The sequence below is a fragment of the Salminus brasiliensis genome, chromosome 3, assembly GCF_030463535.1.
Source record: "Salminus brasiliensis chromosome 3, fSalBra1.hap2, whole genome shotgun sequence".
NCBI lineage: Eukaryota > Metazoa > Chordata > Actinopteri > Characiformes > Bryconidae > Salminus > Salminus brasiliensis.
The window spans coordinates 39,803,485-39,823,638 of NC_132880.1; the positions used below are offsets into that span (position 1 = coordinate 39,803,485).

Genomic DNA, 20,154 nt, shown 5'->3' on the forward strand with positions numbered 1-20,154 from the left:
TTTGCTCAAGGGTCCAACAGTGGCAGCTTGCCAAACCCGGGTATCACACCTACAACATGGCCATGGTGATCCAGAATTGTCATCGATAGCCCGGAGATCTAACCGCTGAGCCACCAGTGCGCCCCCCCCCCCCCCCCCCCAATTAGTAAACCCCCCCCCCCTTGGTTGAAGTGGGTGTCAACCCTTCCCTAAAGAACCTTTCAATGGACAGTTCTGTGGACAGTTCTGTTATTGCTGTCATATGCAGCAGTCTGAAAATGCTGTATATGATGTGTGTGTGTGCTTATGTTTTGTGTGTCAGAGGTGGGTGAGATGGAACGTGTGGGCAGTGATTTTGTGAGGGGCCAGAGCCAGCTGTCTGGAGCCGGTGGAACAGACAGACCTTGCCAAAGCGTACGAGATCACAGCATCTCAACTGAGGGTGTGGAGGGCCTTAAGTGGAGGGTAAGACACAACACAGAACATGAACACACACACACACACACACACTCTCAAACACAAACATTCACTCATTCACTCTGCGCTCACACAGGCACTGGCCAACATGTCTAAGGAGCCCCAGCGGGAGGTGTTTACTGATGCGCTGCAACACACAGTGTGATTTAAAGCAGCAGGACATCGGAGGCAGATAGAGAGAGCGAGAGAGAGCGAGAGAGATAAACACAGCATCAAATATGCAATAGAGGAAGGGAAAAAATGATGCATTTACATACAGTGCTGTGAAAAAATATTTTTAAGAAAGACACTGGGCAAAAATGGCATCCCTGGGAGAGTTGCATAGCACAAAGCACTACAGAACAAAAAGGTCACAACGGCACGTCTCACATTTGCCAAAAAACATATTTTGTCAACTGATGAGTGAAAGAACGTTTTGGAAGACATGGGTCACTATACCCCAATGATCAGAATGGTGATGGGCTACTTTGCTTTTGCAAGAACTGGATGAATTGTCATGATTGATGGAACCATTTTTATTCAGGATTTCTGTCAGAAAATCCTTTATGAGAATGACCACCTTTCTGAAGCTCAAGAGCAGTTGGGTTATGCAGCAGGACAATGATCTGAAGCACATAAGAAGCAATCTTATCTCTGAATGGCTTTAAAAAAAAAAAGGCCTGACTTGAATTGAGATGCCACGGCAAAACCTTAAACGGGCCGTAAATGCTGGAAAACCACCCAATGTAGCCATATAAAAAAACAAAACAGGAAAGAAGAGTAGGCCATCAGTTAAAAGCTGCATTGTGTGTTTACTTGTGTTGTCTTTGACTTTACTTCTATTAAAATTAAATTAATGATCTGAAACACTTAAGTGTTTAAGTGACAGCAATGATATGCAACAATAGAAGAAATTGAGAAACAGGCCAAATATTTGGCACTGTATCTTCATATTTAAAGTCCATTTGCACAGACTGTATAGCGTTGCCACTCTGTTGCCATCATTATGATATTAACTGTCACAATATGCTCCACCAGCCATGCCGGTTGAATCTGACAGTGAGAATGGAGCAGCCTTAACGTTAAGTGTTCCTGAAAGCTACTTGCTGTGAGTGTGAACGTGCCTCTGTTTGGCATGGTCACATCTTATATAAAGCTTTTATGTAAGATATTAATTGCGATGTCTGAACCCGGATGGCACCCATTTAATCTACTCCAGCTTCAGAGCTTATTCTGCATCTTACAGTGATAATTGGTGGTAAAGTCTTAAAAAGGAAGTAGACAGTTCCAGTTAAGCCTCATCTCAGTCAGCAGTTAAAGAGAACATCTCTCTCTCTCCATATCTCTCTCTTCTCTGCAGGGTTTTTCTAATGTCTTTTCTGGTGGGGCAGAGTCTGGCAGTACAGAGGACTCACTCAGACACCAGCAGCCTCGGCACAGGCCTGAGAGTGAGGGTAAGTCTGAATCATCAACACTCATCAATCATCTTCCACCAACCAGAGAATTGAATTGAGCGTTTCAAATTGTATTTGAAAAAGTGAGAATGGATTTATCTAATTACATATATATATATATATATATATATATATATATATATATATATATATAATATTGAGTTGAAATCTTAAGTTTGATGTACTGTGGTACATGCATGCATGTTTACACCCTTATATTCTTCTTACTCTCGCTAACTGGGCACTGGGCTAGGCAGTATGACAATATTTTATCGTTATTGTGATAACCTTTGTCACAAGACGATTTTCTCTGCATATTGTAAATGGCCATAAAAACAATCAACCGCTTGTTTAATTAAAAAGAAAGCAGTGTGGTCTGGATTGGATTTAGCGCAGCACAGTCTTTGAAATGTTAGGATATTTACAAGGACTGTATGTAGTGTCCAAGAAGCACCAATCAAAGCCCAGCCCAGAAATGCCAAAATGCAAAGCGTGAAGCTTGGTGTCTGTGCAGGTTCTGCAATGATGCTGAGCCCTTCAGTAGCTCAAGACGAGAAGTCCAGCAAGAGGCTGCCTGACCTCAGGTAAGAGCTGGTGATGCTGCTAACCAGCTTACCATCATCAAAAATAAACATATATATATATATATATATATATATATATATATATATATATATATATATATATATATATATACACCTGGACAAAGGTACAGCCAGAGTATTGACATACCTGTACTCTATCAAAATCTGTGAACATAAACAAAAATTGCGTACATCCTCTGAGCCAACTATACTACACTTCCTCCAGATAGTGTAATTTTCCACTGGATTTGTAGCAGTTCCTAACTTCAAGCCTTTTCAGTGCCTATGCTTGAAGTGTGACCAGCATTCTGAGAGAAGCAATGAAAGTAATGGAGCATGCATTTACAGCACTGGGTGCCAGCACAGTTACAGACTGCTGCATTGTACACAGCTGAACCTGGCTGTCTGGGAGCACAGCTGCCAGACATAGACACACACACGTACACACAGATACAGACACACACAGGTACACACACAGGTACACACACCCACACACACACATCTACTAGTACCTTTATTATTGTGCTTATTTAATCATTTGAGCTGAGAATTTTACCTACACAGCTGAATCTGGTTGTCTGGGAACGCAGCTGCTAGATGTAGACGCAACCCCCCCCCCACACACACACAAATCTCACTGACATTGAACTTATGAAGTAAAAAATATATTGTGTGTATATATATATATATATATATAAGAACCAAAAAAGTCTCTCCTTACCATATTGGGTCTGATTTGGATAGTACACTTCATCCCCTCTACATCTACGGATGTTCCTATTTTAACTATCTTGTAAAACCTAATTGATTCTCAACAGTGTTAGTCCTAGAACCAGGACTAGTTTGTTTGTGCATTTTTGAAAACACCTGCACAGAGACCCGTGAGAGGTAGGTAGTTACCAGAGTAAGGGATATGTAGGTGTGAAAACAACCTAAGTTACACCCTAATGGATGTTTTGACAAAGCATCTACAGTGTATCATCCAAATAAATAATCTAAAATATTATCTTATTTCCAGGACTAAAAAGGTATCACAGATATAAATACATATATCTACATATTCACTTAGTATATTGTCGATGTCATGAAAAACCTTGTATCTACAAAAAGGCAATTTTACAAGAGAAGGAAAAACTTTCTTCACTTTCAATGGAAGTGACTTCAAAAGCATTTCTATTCAAGAAATGTAACACATTTCTACATCAAGAACACAATTACAAAAGTTACAAAAAGAACCACTGCCAGATTCACATTATGTCAAAAAGTGAAAAATGGAGACCCAAGGCTTTTGCGTGACAGCAGTATTAAGTTATTCATCATTCCCATGTATTCACTTATCTGCCTGTTCTTTGTGCGGCACTGTTCTTGTGCTTCAGTAGTTCTCTGTAGCTTCTGCTCCAGTGCTGTTCTCTAGTCGTGCATGCTTCAGTAACCTGTCTCCTTCCTCCAGCTCCACAGAAGCATCTGCAGAAAACAGCCCAGAGAAGCCCAAGAGCAAGGTAGGAGGTTTTATCAAGGCCCAGCTGAACTGAATACACGACACACTGTTTCAGATGTAAATGGTTACTAATGAGGTTTTTAATGCCAATGTAACTGGAACTGTATTTACTGATGACCTCCCTCTATTGTGTTATATTTGTTTGGCAGAAGTCTCTTTCACGGCCACACTTCTTCTCCTATTCATATAACTTGGTACTGTATCGCTCATTGTTTATTTAAAATCAGAACTAATCAAATTAAACTGAAATAGTGTGCTGCAGTACGATCAAAGCACACTATTTAAAGGAGCTCTGTTTTTGCACAACATAAATATGATTTAAGATTAAACATGCTGGCAAAAAAAAACACCAAAAATACATCCCATGCTGTTTTCCCAGTAACGTATTCCTGCAGTTCTCCTCAATACCTGTGACTCCTTATAATGTTGGGAAATGAGAAACTATCCCTGAAGTTCTATTCCGAATGGAAACTGCTTTTCTTAAATTGAGCACTCCAGCTGACAAGCTATGCAGAGATTGCCACCCACACAGGGGTGGCAATTTTATAATGGTGTGACAAATCAGTCAAGGGAGATTCAGAACCAACTAAACTGCACATCTGTCCTGGAATAACCTACTATTTGAATGACTTATTAAAAGCTTTTGGTAGGTTGCATTTTTAGTATGCAAACTGTGCAACAGATTGTATTCATTTCCACCTCATGCTTGGAGGCAAGAGTATTTCCGAAGCAAGCGGGGCATGATGTCTCACTGAGTCTCAGCTAAGGGCAAGAGATCGAGCCTGTGTCATAGATATCCCAGATGAAAGAGGGTCTTACATTCACCCTGACATCTGAACAAGCTCTGATATCATGTTTTTCAAGTAGCTCAGCGATTTCATACCAAAGAAAAGCCCACAAAGACCAGCCTGCACCATCATTCAGTGCCTAAGGCCTTCAGATAGTATTGTGTTATTTACAAAGCTTTGAGCTTCCTCCCAATCTGGAACACAACACACACAAACATGCACACAGCACAATCAGTTAAAACACTGACTAGTTAATTGGTTGATTAATATATTGATTGATATGTATGTAACTAATCTAAAATCTAATAACTAATAAATGTATCTTTTCCACAGTGAAACATAATTGTACATTTGTAAAGCTTGTGAATGCAAACCTCTAATGAATTATCGCGTGCTGGTGCTGCTTTTGGACCACTTTGGCTTTCATATTGACTGTAACCTGAGAAAGGATGGACTACATTTTCAAACCTAACCTGAATACATTAATTATTGCCAAAGACCAAACTGCGTTCTTAATCACACTACCCAAACCTTTCTGTAGGGTCAAAAAAGGCCCCTCTGCTTTCCTCTTGTTTAATTTCACTTAATGAACCAAATTAACAATCAATCTTAACAAATTTACCAGTGATTATTTACACCTCTGCTGACACAACCACAGTGGAGAGTTATAGGCGAGCCCTAACTAACCCAAATGAAAGGCTGAGTGTTTTCCAAACGTCAAGCTTGGCTTGCTTTGAATTTGATCAGTTGTGACGTGTGTGTTGTTTTTTTCCTCCAGGGTCCCACTTTAAATGATGACCTCAGTATTAGCAGCTCAAGCTCCGCAGAGATCACTGGGCTGGTCACCGAGCCCAAGCTGTCTGGCCGTTCTCATACACTACTGGTGTCTTCAGATGAGGTCAGATAACTAAGACTATACTTGCTTGGTGTTTAGAGTAATGATTGGGCCCAAAATCACAGTGGTTCTGACACTGTATGACATGGTTATTTTTTCAAATGGATAGGGTTTTATTGCTTTATTGTTTATTAAGTGTATGACCTATACCCCATCCATAAATGAAAAGAGACCACCATAGGACCACTTATGGTCAGAAGCAGCCCTCTGATGAAGAGCTATAGAATAAGTGACACAAACAGTTCATGAGCTACAGGCTCTAATGTATACCTGTAATGTAGTAAGGTGGTCAGTGAGGAAATGCAGTGTTTAAGAACCCTTGCAACACCTTTGCATCTGATTCCCTCATACGATGAAGGGCAAAAATGATCCATATGTTTAAATATATTACTAATGTTAATATTTAATAATGTTTTACTGATTACTAACAAAATCGATGTCCGTAGGTGAATTTAGGACCAATTGGCCGTCCTAGATGGACTCGTGGCTGTCTGCCACTATTATTATCACCACTATTAACTTTCTTTTGTATCTGGTTTAGTAATTTTTACCATTAATGTTTAAATAGTTCTGACCAGAGGAGGATGGGTCCCCCTTGTGAGTCTTGGTTCCTCCCAAGGTTCCTTCTTCCAGCTTTGAGGGAGTTTTCCTTGCCACTGTCGCCGTTTGGCTTGCATAGTCTTATGTACCCCTGCATCAGCCAGTTGCAGACAGTGTGAGGTGGGGTTTCAGCCAGTCACCGTTTTCAGTGTCACTTCTGTGTCGTCCATCACCCAAATGATCAATCGAATGTGGTCCCATGGGGGTCCTTTACCATTTGTGGATGTGGTAGAGGGCTTCTGATAAATTGTGCTGCAAAAGCAAAGCTACTGTCATATATTCAGAGTACAGATATGGTAGAAGAACCTAATAATGGACAGAGAGGCATTTCATGTGTTATTCAGTTATTCTGCACAACCCTTTTTGGCTCACTGTGTTGGAAACCACTTAAGCAAATATAAAACATAATTGTTGTTTTAAGCATGCAGTTTATACAAGGCTGAACTAGTGGCTATAAGCTTCCGTTGCTTATTATCTACATCAGTGTCTTAGCTTCATTGCAAATATGAAGAAATAAAGTTATCTTGGTTGATTGAAACTTTGTGAAGTATATATATATAATTACCTACATATGGTTTTTGGCCAAACCATTACAAGAAAACTAATGTCACCTGTTCTGAGAGCTAAAAGTGAAGGCATCACTTCTCTGCTCATGGGGGAGCTTTTCAAAGTTAGGCCAGTAGATGGGGCTATTGCTTTCTGTATGCTTGCGCTAACAGAGTCCCTTTTCCTGCTGTCCTTTGTGCTGCACTTGCTAGAGTCTGGATATGATCGATGATGAGGTGAGGCATTTTTGTGAATGAGCTTTCTTAGCATGTCCTTAGTTCTAGTCCCATTCCTCTTGGAGCTTGTTTTTCACATTTTCATTGTGGTTCTTGAAGATTCCTAAAGAAAACTAAACCCTTTTCAGCTTGCTCTGACTGCTGAAGATAGATACACTATATGTCCAAATGTTTGTGGACACTGCTTCAAATGAATGCATTCAGCTACTTTAAGTTGCAGCCATTGCTGACACCCATTGCAAATGCGGTACACACACACAGCTCATCTAGTCCCTGTAGAGAAATATTTCCAGAAAATATGTTTTATGCAGATAAACATGAACCTACTGGCACCATGCCTAATGCCAGACATGGGCTAGAGGGGTATAAAGTCCCCCAGCATTGAACTGTGGAGCAGTGGAACTGTGAATGATGGTCCACCATCCAATACTTTTAGAATGAGTTGGGAAATTGGGGATGAGGTGGGTGATCATCCAACATCCTCACCTCACTAATGCTCTTGTTGCTGAATGCAATCAAATACTCACAACAATGCTCCAAAATTCATGTAGAAATGCTTCCCTGGACAGTAAAGAGAGTTTTATTTTAAATAAATACCCTTGAGCAGGTGTCCAAATACTTTTGTCCATATAGTGTAGCTGACTGTAATCTCAGAACTCGTATCACTATGACTAAATAGCAAATGAATGTGTGTGTTTTGAGGCAGATCCTAGATGAAGGGCAACCTCCGAAGCAGCACCACTGGCAGAACCGCAGTGTGCTGGAGTGGTCATGTCAGCAAGTATCATGCTGGCTCATGGGCCTAAACCTGGAACAGTACATCCCTCAGTTTACTTCCAAGAACGTGGACGGAGAGCAACTCCTGCAGCTTGACAGCACTTCACTCAAAGTGAGCACACACACACACCGACAAACACACATATGCTTACACTGCAAAATCAGCAAGCACTTTTGCTGACCCCTAAATCCTGCAGGCTGATTACTGAGTTATTAATCTTCAGGCATCTTATTCAGTAACTACTATAAATAACCGGAGAGTTAATTTACAACTAATACTAGAACAAAGCTTTGAGGTTTGTCCCACATGTGGACATATGATGTGGTTTAGATCTAGAGAAATGTACCCTTTGTATCCCTAACTCTGACTTCAGAGGTCATTTCCAATATCATTATAGGCTCTAGGTGTAGCTTCCTCTCAGGACCGAGCTCTGATTAAGAAGAAGCTGAAGGACCTGAAGGTGCTGATGGAGAAGGCCCGCAGAAACAGGGAGAAGCTGGAGAAGCAGCACGAGAAGGTACGCAAGAAAGAAGTGGAGCAGCTGCAGAAAGAGGGCCGCAAAAACAGCAAGTCGTCGGAGCCAGGAGAGGGCACTGCTGAGTGACAGCACTGCTTCAGCCATCAAGACTCTTCCGACTCTGAAAAGCATTAAAATGAGTGAAGTCTAGAGATTTATGGAAACTTGAGACTGGTCTCCCTTCTGCAGACACCAGAATCTCACAGTAAGAGGAACTGCTACTGAACTGCCACTGGATAACGTGAAATCGAACAGTCCTGAAGATCTCACTGTCTCTATGGAAGGGTTTTGTTTACGTTTAACTGTACATTCAATTCAGGAGTTTCCTTTCGTTCATTTTACAACACTCTCAGAATGATCTCTGCTTGTGTGTTTTCTGTTCATGTCTGATTGATGTCTATTTATTTTATCTTTGCCCAGAGCATATCAGCTTGAAACCAATCTACAGCTTTCCACATTTCAAGCACCTTTAGACATAATGACAATGTACATATATACATATATATATATATATAAATAAATATGTCTAACGTGCCATTTTCTATGAAGACCAAGACGTGCAGTTTACCCTGTGTGGAAGAGGGTTTCCCCAAAGCTCTCGGCTTCAGACACAGACAGTGGTAATGAAGGACAGTGTTGCTGCCACAGCGTTCGTGCATTGCTTCATCCGAAAGCTTGAGTTCTGCTCTTAGGATCCACTACGGTCAGACGCACTGGAATACTGAATCTTACTGTGAGAAGAAAGCCATTCCGAGTCTCGAAACATCCCGGACCTCGCACTAAACCCATCCAACCTTAGCGGACGTTGCTGTATACCTGCTGATAGACCACAGTCTATCGTCTAGTGTCCTATATCCTTCAGTGACCTCTCAGTATTCAAGTGAAGTAGATCTTAACTACATGTGTTGTTCTCAGAGCTTGAAACCACTAGGAATAATCACATAGAAGACGGAAAGTGCTGTGCGACCACAAAGGCATCTGAAGAAAGCACTCCAAAGATGACGGGAAAAGAAGAAGAAAAAAAAAGGATCACTGGGAAGTCCTGCTTAAGCTCCTCCTGCTGCTTCTTTTTCATCACTGCTACCTGCTTTTAGTCCTCTTCATTTCACTGAACTAGATCCTCAGTTAGACCCAAGTGCTGCCTTTTGAGCTGCTGTATAGATTTTGTATAACATAGTTACTCTGCGTGTGCCCTGATTGGTCTGGCATCCAAATGTCGGTGAGTAGTTGACAAACCTGCACTTAAAAACGGACCTCTTAGCATCCACCATTTTAACGAAATGTAGCTCTTATTTTATTGGTTAGCAGAGATATTTTCCCCATCTGAGTGCTGTGTAGGCCCACTACGCTTCTGTTTGTTGGCTAGAGCTTATTCCCTTAGGGATGCTGATGCTCCATAAAGAATTGAAAAGTGTTCACTAAAAAAAAAGGTTTTATAAAATTGAAGTTCAGTATATAACACAATGAGCAAGTATTACCTCCATGATTCTATATGTGAATTTATTTTCAAATGTACATAATTCAATATACAAGATATTTCTATTAAATGTCTTATTATACCTAAACTTTAATGGCTTATTTCCGATTCAGCTGTAGCTTAGTAATCCATCTTACGCTTTGTTCTTTTTATTGCTGAAATGAGACGATTTTACACAATTGGTATTAATATTTCTACATTTTTGTAATGGTTTTTCCCTTCTCCTAAAGGACCTTCTCCTCTGTGTGAACAGTGGACTATTGTGTTCTCCTGTAATAGTTTTCATGTTTACATTTGAACCAGTGATTATTTCAATAGCAACACAAGGGCAGCTTCCATCCTGTCAAGAGCTCTGGATTTTGGAGCACTGAATCAGGCAGCGCCTGGTGGATACTTGGATTGCTCTCGGAAGCTATAAACAACGTTGATAGTGCTCCATGTAAGCTTAAGTTCACTGTCATTTAGCGACGTTAGGAATGATTTTCTTCAGTTTGAATTATTTATTTGTGCAAATCTAAGCTAATGTAATTTATCGACCAAATGCTACATGACCGCATTTCCGCCAAAAATTGTTTAAAAGATTTTATTTTTTAGGGTTCTCCATTTGACAGTAGTAAGAGCATTTACTTATTTACTTGTTTCTTTATTAGCCCATAAATGATTTTGCGAGATGATCATTTTATCTTTTATGTCTCTTAATTGTAAGCTTGTCACTCTCAATTTGACTGTGTACTTTATTGTACTTTACACTGCTTCTGTCCACTCTAAAGCAATGAAAACAACTGCTGTAAGTTTTAATCCAAGCTGTCTGTGAGCTCCAACACCATGACTTGAACAGTTAAAAGCAATAGGTGAACTTTGAAGCCCTTGGGTTTTTTTTTTTTGGGTGTTTATTTGCTGTGGGGAACTTTGAGAGGGACTGCAGGCTCTGTCTACATGAATGTGTCTGTGTGTGCGTGGGCTGACCGTGGGTGGTAGTAGTAGTGGTGGTGGGTCATGGTTACTGGGCTTTAGTACAGAAGTGGGGATCTTCTGCAGTTCTGTTCCGTTTCTACAGCCGCACAAATAAGGCAGCTGCTCATCATTTTTTGGGATAAATGGTGTCTGCCGAGGTCATCTTTGTGCTTTCCTTCTCTCTAACTGTGTGCCGTTAGTACAGCAGTCTCGTCCCAACGCACACAAGGTTGAGGTTACACACAACCAGTGAAGGTACAGAACTGCTCTTCTCAACGCCGCATGTGCTAAGCTGAGCTTTTACCTGTGTATTTTGTTAAGTCATAGTCGCATGAAGGACCCAGAGGTGCCATGTGTCTCCTTTCCAAGTTCCAGGACCGTAATATTTGATGCCATGTTTTTTGTTCATGAGAGGTTACTGTTGTCACTCATGTTGGCCTGTAAATACACCTCAAAAATGACACAACCATTCAGAGAAATACAAGAAACGTTCATTCTGAAACTGCTTCTGATTTGTGTTTTCAATTCTCTTATTCTATAATAATAATAATGCCACACAGTTCCAGGGGTCTGGGGTTCTTCCCAGTCCCTAAAAACACATGCTAGGTAAGGTGGGCCGTTTATGGTTCTATTATATAAGTGATGTTGGTGAGGAACATTTTAAAGTGTTTAAAGGATCTTTACTTATTTAAAGGTTCTTCACCCACATTTTATTGACAAATATGATTATTTTTGGAATTGAAATGTTTTTCTATGGTATAATTTAAAGAACCCTTTGCAACACCTTTATTTTTAAGAATGTTTGTGCAAGTGTGTACCCTGCAATGGACTGGTGCCCTGCCATTGATGCAGCCAATGATGACCACTAGATATGAAGATGAATGACTTGATTAATGTTAAAAATTGGGGATGGGGTGATGATCATCCAACATCCTGACCTCACTAAACCTCAATCACAAATCCTCACAGCAAAATCTAGTAGGAAGCCTTCCCTGCAAAGGAGAGAAAGCTTCTCAAACAAATGCAGGATAGACTCTTATTTAATACCCAGGACTTCAGAAATAAACAAAGAATGAGCAGGTGTCCCACTCCTACAGGGGATGTGACTTGCCACAGTAGCCTAGCTTAACGCTGCAACACTGTAAATAGATTTTTGAGTCTTACTGAGTAGTTTTGTTAATGTAAAGAGATTAGTCTGAAGAGATTGTAGTCACTTAACAGTTGGCCATTTTCCCTTCTCCGGTCAGCCCAGTGTTAGCTTTTAGCCTTTCTAGACGTTCCCCCGACTTCCACTCACCTTAACGCAGCCATTGACTTCCTCGCTCTAGGGCTGGGCCTGCAGTGGCTCTTCCTCCAGTCGATCCTTCCCCGTTATTAGCTTTTAGCCTTTTTACCCTCACTTCCATATTCTCCTAAAGCAGCCGTTAGGATTAGCCTCGAGCTTGTATTTAGCTTTCGCTAAGGGACTTGGTGCATGTAAAATGTCAAAATAATTAGGCAGTAATTAGGCAGAGTGTAGTGTATGTTGAGTATTGTGGTCTCCATACTGACCTTTGTATTCAGTAGTATCTAAACTTAGAGGTATCTTTTGATTTCCAGTCTATACAAACTACCTACGGATATTTTCTGTGTAAAGTGACTCTCAATAAGAGCGCCTGCTAAACACCTTCAATTTGCACTGATAGTTTGGGGGTTTTGGTTGCATAGGGATTTTTTTTCAATAACAGAGCTTGAGGTATATCTGTATATCACCTCTATGTGCTGAAACCTCATTATTCAACTATGCCTGGATGAGTAGTGCCAATTTTCCATTCAAGGACAACATTATTTATACTTTATAACAAAAATAATAATAATAGTAATGATAATAATAATAATATATAATATACATTATTTATACTATATCTTTTTTTAAAAGGTGAGAAACTTCCATGTGAGAAAAATTCCATGTTTTCCCTGATAATTCCCCTTTAAGAATGCCACCTTACTTTCACACAGCCATCTATAATTACCCAGGAGGTGAACTCTGAATGTATGGCAGTCTGATCCACAGAGCTTTCGGTATGTGATGCCTTTCCCGGTCAGTCTATAAATAGCTGGCCTAATTCGAGTCTGAAGTATTCGTGTTTCACACCCCAGCCCTTTCTCTCTCCGGAATACGCACAGAATGCACCGTAGGAAAGCGCTGGAAACACGCAGAAAACTGTAGGCCCACTTCCCCGCTGATGGAGGAGCGCGTGTCCCGGCGCTCCGAGGCTGTGAAGGAGCTGAAGTCGCTCTTTCTGGCTGCACTGCAGCGCGACGACGCGGCCAAGGTGGAGAAACTTCTCCGCACCACCAGCATCGACATAGACACGGTGTTTGACGTGGAGGACCGCAGCATGGTGCTGGCTTCGTACAAGCAAGGTAACCTAGGGGGAAACTCTGCCAGTGCTGTGCGTAAAGAGTGCTACAGTGTGAAGACTCTCTCTCTCTCACAGACACACACACACACACACACACACACACACCGTGTTGGTAAGATGATATTGCTTTAAGTTTGTCGTATTTATTACATATTCAATATATAAATACTTTATTTATTTATTTATTTATTTATTTATTTATTACCACTTCGCAAATGAAGTATGCTTGTTTAGAACAGAGAGCAATTTGGTGCTGATCTGGGATCAGTCTAATTCGCGTCCAGTCCAGCGCTCCAATAAAAGGCTGTGTAAGACCTGACTCTGGATCAGCTGTGGAGCGATACACTCAGACTTCTGCTCAGAGGAACGTCATTATCTCCTGGCTCTCAATCGTTAAATGTGAATTTTGACAGCCTTGACGTTCATGTTAAATTCAGGCTTATTCAAATATCTGGGCATCCCTGGACGAATTCTCACCCGCTGCAAAAAAAAAACAAAACCAAAAACTTCACATTGAAAAACGACTGTTTATTTGCTTAATTGAAATCATTACACTTAGAACAAAAATAAAACATTAAAGTGTAGAAAAGTAATAAAATACATGGTTTATGTTCCCCAAATTTGGTAAACTATAGTAAATATATAGCAGGTGTGCTCTTGGACATGATAAAAAAAAGTACTAGGTACAATTTGTGTGGAGAATTACATACACTAAGAAAATCAACAAAATGTGTAGTTTGACCAGGGGTGCCCAGACTTTTGCATACGACTAAATTGCCACCTAGATTATTCAGTTCAGTTCAGTTCAGTTCAGCTTCATTATACTAATACATGGTTGTACAACAGCGAAAGGCTACGTCTCAGCTGCAGATTAGATAGGACATACAATAGTGCAAAGACAATAAGTACAAAAATATACAATATGTGCAAATGTGTGCATGAAGGCTGGGTGATTAAGGTCCTAATAAACATTTTTTTTTAATAGTAAAATGGAATTAATATATAGACCAGAGAAATAACTCCACATGATCTGCCCCTCACATGGTTGTGTTAGAGAAGCAGGGACAGCAGGAAAAGTAGTTCCTGTCCTACACATTTATTTGCTACCCTTTTTCACAATCAGAAATGCCTAGCCAGCATGTAGCATGCCCAGTGTAGTTTTGTTGATTTGACCAACCCAGTAGGTAAAGTAGTTAAAATTCTTTATTTTTTTCTATTAAAAAGTGGAGCAGTATTGGCTCTGTAGGTATAGCATTGGGTTATTAATGACAGGGCTGTGGGTTCCGATACCTGGATTAGCTAAAATGCCACTGTTGGGACCCTGGGCAAGGCCCTTAATCCTCTCTGTTCCCTTGGTGCCGCTGCAAAGGCTGCCCACTGGAGGTCAAATTCCATCTGTGTGCAGCGCAAATGGTGAATGTGGCCAGACTTGTCTTATCTAAAGATGTGTTGTAACCCCTTCTGCCTTAGAAAAAGAAATCTCTGAAAATCCAGCATTGCCTTGACATCCATGTCCATGATGAGTGTGTGTAAACTTCCGACCACGACTGTATGTAATACTAAAGAACGTAATGTGCAAATATCAATAAGTGATCATTCATTTACATAGTACTTAATAAAGCAATGGACCTTGCAGATTTGGACCTGTTCTTAGCTACTAGGTCCATCTGTGTTTTGTTCTTGTAATTCTGAGCTTTAATATCTGCCTTTTATTGTATGCATTTGACCCCAGGTTACTGGTTACCAGGCTACAAGTTGGAGTCATCCTGGGCCATGGGCCTTCATGTGTGCATGATGTACAATTCGTTGGCGTGTGCTCTGGTGCTTCTGCAGAGGGGAGCAGCAGTGAACAGGAAGCCCAACGGGAAAACCCCGCTGCATGTGGCCTGTGAGGTGTCTCATGCGGACTGTGTAAATCTGCTGCTGAACTGGGGGGCAAGGGTCAATAGTGTTTCACTGAGTGGACACACCCCTCTGCATTACTGCATTACCCATGAGTCGGTGGACTGCGCCAAGCACCTCATTCTCAAAGGTCTGGATATATACATCACCATTATTCCTCGCCATTGGCCCTCACGTTACAGAGCCATGATATATATATATATATATATATATATATATATATATATATATACACTATATGCCCACAAATACTGTAGATACCCATTCTAATTACTCAATTCAGCACCTTTAAGATGCACCTATTGCTGAGACAGATGTCCATGCAGTCTCTGCAGTTTGAATAATCTCCGTAGAAAAGCACTTGTAATGAATGCTCTAAAGCAGCTGCACATGGGCCTGATGCCACCATGCCCAATGCCAAGCTTTGTCTAGAGGGGTATAAAGCCTCCTAGCTTCAGGCTGTGGAGCCCTGGATCTGTGTTTTCTGGAGTGATGGAGCTCCATTCAATACCTTTGGGATGGTGATTGTCATTCAGAACTGATGCAGAACATCAATACCTGACCTTACTCTTGCTCATGACAATAGACCTCCATAATGATGATTCCTCGTAAACTGAACACATCCCAAATAAGAAAGCATTACTGAATGTCACAATCTTTGTGAAAACGGTTTTAATGGGTGTTTAAGAAGAAATTTCTTTCTAAGAACGGTTGATGAATGGGGCTCATTATTCCAAAATCTAGTGTGAAGCATTCCCAGACGAGTAGAGGCTAGTTCTGCAGCCTTGGGGAGACAACCTCCCTACAATTGCCCTTAATGTCAGGATGTGCACGCATTAAACTATTACAGATCTGATATGAAATCCAATTCAGTGTTCAATGTTAATTGATCCTGACTGACCCACAGACCTCTTGCTGCAGGAGCAGACGTGAACATGGCAAGCAACAACAATGACGAAGACACTCCACTACACACAGCCGCTCGATTCGGCATCTCAGAGCTTGTGGCTCTTTATGCTGTCCACAGTGCTGACGTAGATGCTGTAAACTCCCGAATGGAGACCCCCCTGATCACGGCTGCATTCTGGGCCATGGACTCCCGCGAGCAGACCTACAGCGAGGACCATCACCTGGTGTGTCGGATGCTGCTGGACTATGGCGCCAACCCAAACCTCCAGGAGGAGGACAAGAAGACGGCCCTGCACAAAGCCTCCTGGAACTGTGACCATGTACTAATGCAGATTCTACTGGAAGGTGGGGCTAATCCCAGGATTATGGATGTCAACGGGTGTGCGGCCCTCCAGTATGTACTGAAGGTGATGCAGTTTCGGCCACTGTCTATATCTGAGCGCTGCTTCCAGCTGCTGCTGAACTACGGAGCCGCCAGAGTCTACCCTAAGCAGTTCCATAAGGTACAATAAGGCTCCTTTGGAGGCTTTCCAAAACCAGTTACATACCAGGCTTTTATTATAGCAGAGGGTTCTTCAAGTCTGGTTGTGGAGGGTCAATGTCCTGCACAGTTTGGCGATTTCCCTGCTCAAGCAGGATACTGACCAGGACGTTTAGAATCACAATCAGAAATACTTTATTGATCCCACATGGATTTCCCCAATTTTACCAAAAAAATACCTAATTTTACTGAAATGTACCCAATTTTGCTTAGATTTCCAATGCAGTGGTTGATATACCATTGTGGTAACATTTGCCATACACCCAGCAGACTGGGGTTTGGTTGTCTGCTGAGTAATACATGGTAATACCACTAAGAGCCCTTGAGCAATAATCAGACAAAATTACAGAGTCTGCTAAGTACTAATACGTGTAATTAATATTTCATGTATAAATGATAAAGGTCTTTCTTTCTATTAAGTAGGTATTGCAGACTTGCTATGACTATCCCAGAGCAGTTGAGGTGATGGCAAATTCATATGAGCATCTCATGAAAACCAAAAAATGGAGAGCAGCTATTCCTGATGCAACATATGAGGTAAGTTATCTTTTTTATATTATTAATTTGGAAATTCAGTGATCTCTTACTGTAACATCTCATCTTACTACATCTGTATACCAACTCAAAGGTAACAATAACACCACTTATGATCATAAAAGTCTAAAAGTGGACAACCTTCAAATGAAAGCATTAGGCTCCTGACACAGTTGAACCCATAGCTGACACAGAAGTGCAAATGTACCCACACAGCTTGTATAGTCTCTGTACACAAGTACTGCCAATATAATAGGACTCTCTGGAACAAATATAAATGACCTTATTGGCACCATGCCTAATGTCAGGTGTGGGCTAGAGGGTTATAAATTGAGCTGTGGTGCAGTGGAACTGGGTTCTCTAGAATGATGGAATTCTCACAACAGTGCTTAAAAATTGAGTCTTTTCTGGACAGTAGAGACAGTTACTTCAACAAAAGTATGATGAACTCTTTTTTATACCCTTGATATCAGAAAAAGCATGAATGAAGAGGTGTCCCAATACTTTTGTCCATATTAGGCCCAAGAATTCCTCTGTGGTTATGTTTTCAAACGAGGAAACTAATCAGACCTTTTTTTTCTCTCCTTTCTTCATTAAGCATCACAGGATGTTCTATGATTCCTTGTTTGCTGTTTGTACCAACACTCCACGTACTTTGCAACACTTGGCCAGATGTGCCATCCGTATAGCAATGTGCAGACGCTGTGAATCAGGCATTCAGGAGATACCGCTGCCCCCACCAATCAGAAGATACATACTGCTGGAGCCTGTGGGATTCATATTCTAGAGACTACATTTTTTTCTTGCCAATCAAATGCGGACGTCTCAGCAGAGGTAAATTCCCACTCTGCCGAACTCAGCCTCTTTGTCTCAATCGAAAATCTGAAATATTCTGAATGTTTGATGTTTCCAACTCCATAGAACCAAGGAACTTTTCATTCCTCACTCCCATTAGTGCAACTTGCTTATTAGTTGTTATAGTGGTTACTGGACTACTCATAATTCTCTCATAAGCAAATGGAATCATCAAGTTCATTGTTCTCTAGTTTAGGGCAACGACTGTAGAAAACATGGACAGCACAACGTCTCTTAAATGTCTAGCACCTCTGCTAGCTGGTTGCAGTATGATGTGTAGCTCCGCTCACCACCATACGTTCCAATGAGAAAACAGCCCATCAGAAAACAGTTTTGCTATATTGTAAGAGGGCGGGGTTACATCTAAGAGAAAAGTGATTGACAGCCATGTGAAACTTGCATAAACTGCACTTACAGGGCGTTTTCAAACTAGAGCTTTTGTCCGGGCCCACATCCACTTGCTTTGCGAGTCCGGCATGCTTGGTCAAGTGTGAAAGCTGTGTGTGAAAGCACCCATCTCTGGTCCTCTGAGGTTTGCTTCCAATGAACTCTGGTGCAGTCTGCTGCAGGTGTGGAAGCTATCTGCTCCTGGTGCTGCATTTTTTTACATGACATCAATGACATTTTCATGGCTAAAATCCTCCTCTTATGAAAAGGATTCCTTGTTTGCAGCGGTTCCTGAAAAAGCGCTGTTCTTCGCTGCTTGAGTGTTTGTATCCTATTATAAAAAAATAAATAAATAAAGGGATGAACCTTGGCCCTACTATTTTTGCCAAAAATGTGTGCAGAAGAGTGCAATCCATCCACGGTTCTTATGAAGTTCCTCTATGTGAAAGCTAACCAGTAATCATGAGCCCCTCCTCCAAACAAGCCCAGAATCGGTCTTGGATGCTGACCTCTGTATTCGGGACAAGTGTGAAAACGTCCTTACTGTTGAAACATTACACTTACCAGACAAACTGGGTATTCAGAGGAAAACTCCACTTTGCTCCTGTGCTGTAAGCTCAATGAAGGTGGTCTGAGACTTGCCTGGTCTGTGAGAAGAGGGAGGGTCTACTAAATGAGTAGGCGTGCCTGGCGGACAGTTTTGCCATCACTTCTATATAACGGATGGATAAAGGGAACCACAGCGTCCATGTTTTCTACAGTCATTGCTGCAGCTTCTGTCATTTCTGCAGTGTATGACTGACGGATTGTCCAGCTCTTGTTCGCTGTGCTACTAAACAATTGAGAGGAATAAATATGTTTCTGTGTTTGTGGTCTTGTTTAGGCTGATAACGGGGAGAGATATGTATCAGTGCATTGTTTTAAAACATACTGGGAACATTGCTGTTCACTGAGACGGCTTCTTTCAGGGAGATACGTTGATCAGTTAAGTACTCCCAATCACACAAATGAGTAATGAGCATAAAGTTGTTCCACAGGGCTTCTCATATAACACAAAAAGTGAACCAGAGTTTAATCAAAGCTTTATTACACACTCTTTATCAAACTGTGGGTTGAAGCATGCTGTAATCAACTGTAAGAGTACAGTATTGATTTCAATGAGTTTCTAATGACTGAAAAATTCTGATTTAGAAGAGGATAAATATTGTAGACCTATAGCGACAGCATTTAAATAGCCACTCAGTCCTTTTGTCAGGGCTGAAGTGAACTTTGTAGGCTGGCTGTCTTACAGTGAACATTACCTAAGAAAGTTACACCCTTTTCACTCCACATGAAGAGAGTAGGGCATGGTATTAATGTGAGCACAAGCTTTTTTTAATGAACGTTCAAGAGGCAGGCAGTAGAAATGAAAGGCAGGTTAACTGGCTGTGCAAGACCCACTTTATATTGTAATTTTAGTGATGGAGATGAGCTGGTCTCTTTTGAGCCTGATGTAAGTAGTCTTACAGCCTGTAGGGGTCAGTAAAGGTCTAGAGAAGCAGACTTGTCAGCTAGAGGTTCACAGAGTGGCCAGTGGCTTCCATAGCACATAGGTCAGCGTTCTAAGAGTGTGACTGTGCACTAGAGAGGGTGACAATATTAGCCCCTCACCCGTAGCGTCATCTGGAAGTACTCTCTCTCAGTAGATACGTCCCATTTCCACCCATTACACACAGACGAGAAAGAGAGAACTGTCATCTACCCCTCAGCTCAATTAAAAAGTAATGCACTGCTAATAGTATAAGATCCTTTTAGAGGTTCTTCAATTTGAAACTCTAGAGGAACCTCTTAAGGTGCTTTGAGGAACCTTTATAAAAAAA

At 41.2% G+C, this 20,154-nt stretch overlaps 2 protein-coding genes across 6 annotated transcripts in view; both read left to right on the forward strand.

Moving 5' to 3' along the window:
* ppp1r9a (protein phosphatase 1, regulatory subunit 9A) overlaps positions 1-11,242 on the forward strand; it is a 59,079-nt gene extending 47,837 nt beyond the window's left edge. For 2 of the 5 annotated variants that reach the window (XM_072676106.1, XM_072676107.1), the window contains exons 12-20: positions 302-444; positions 1,796-1,889; positions 2,404-2,473; positions 3,924-3,972; positions 4,121-4,165; positions 5,538-5,657; positions 7,013-7,036; positions 7,743-7,925; positions 8,212-11,242. In XM_072676106.1, the coding sequence (XP_072532207.1) occupies positions 302-444; positions 1,796-1,889; positions 2,404-2,473; positions 3,924-3,972; positions 4,121-4,165; positions 5,538-5,657; positions 7,013-7,036; positions 7,743-7,925; positions 8,212-8,418 (935 nt within the window). In that variant the 3' untranslated portion in view covers positions 8,419-11,242. The remainder of the gene's footprint in view (positions 1-301; positions 445-1,795; positions 1,890-2,403; positions 2,474-3,923; positions 3,973-4,120; positions 4,166-5,537; positions 5,658-7,012; positions 7,037-7,742; positions 7,926-8,211) is intronic. The other 3 variants (XM_072676108.1, XM_072676109.1, XM_072676110.1) reach the window with 3 other exon arrangements.
* Positions 11,243-12,945: 1,703 nt separating this feature from the next.
* asb4 (ankyrin repeat and SOCS box containing 4) lies at positions 12,946-18,530 on the forward strand. Its single transcript, XM_072674845.1, has 5 exons — positions 12,946-13,168; positions 14,900-15,199; positions 15,991-16,481; positions 16,943-17,056; positions 17,652-18,530. Exons 1-5 carry the CDS (start codon positions 12,988-12,990, stop codon positions 17,838-17,840), a joined length of 1,275 nt encoding a protein of 424 aa, XP_072530946.1. The 5' UTR covers positions 12,946-12,987; the 3' UTR covers positions 17,841-18,530.
* The last annotated feature ends 1,624 nt before the right edge of the window (positions 18,531-20,154 follow it).

Bases quoted from the DNA above. Each gene is read 5' to 3' on its own strand.
- asb4 (XM_072674845.1), top strand. From the start codon at position 12,988: ATGGAGGAGCGCGTGTCCCGGCGCTCCGAGGCTGTGAAGGAGCTGAAG. The intron at 16,482-16,942 runs GTACAATAAGGC...TCTATTAAGTAG, and splicing joins ACCCTAAGCAGTTCCATAAG to GTATTGCAGACTTGCTATGA. The intron at 17,057-17,651 runs GTAAGTTATCTT...TTCTTCATTAAG, and splicing joins TTCCTGATGCAACATATGAG to CATCACAGGATGTTCTATGA.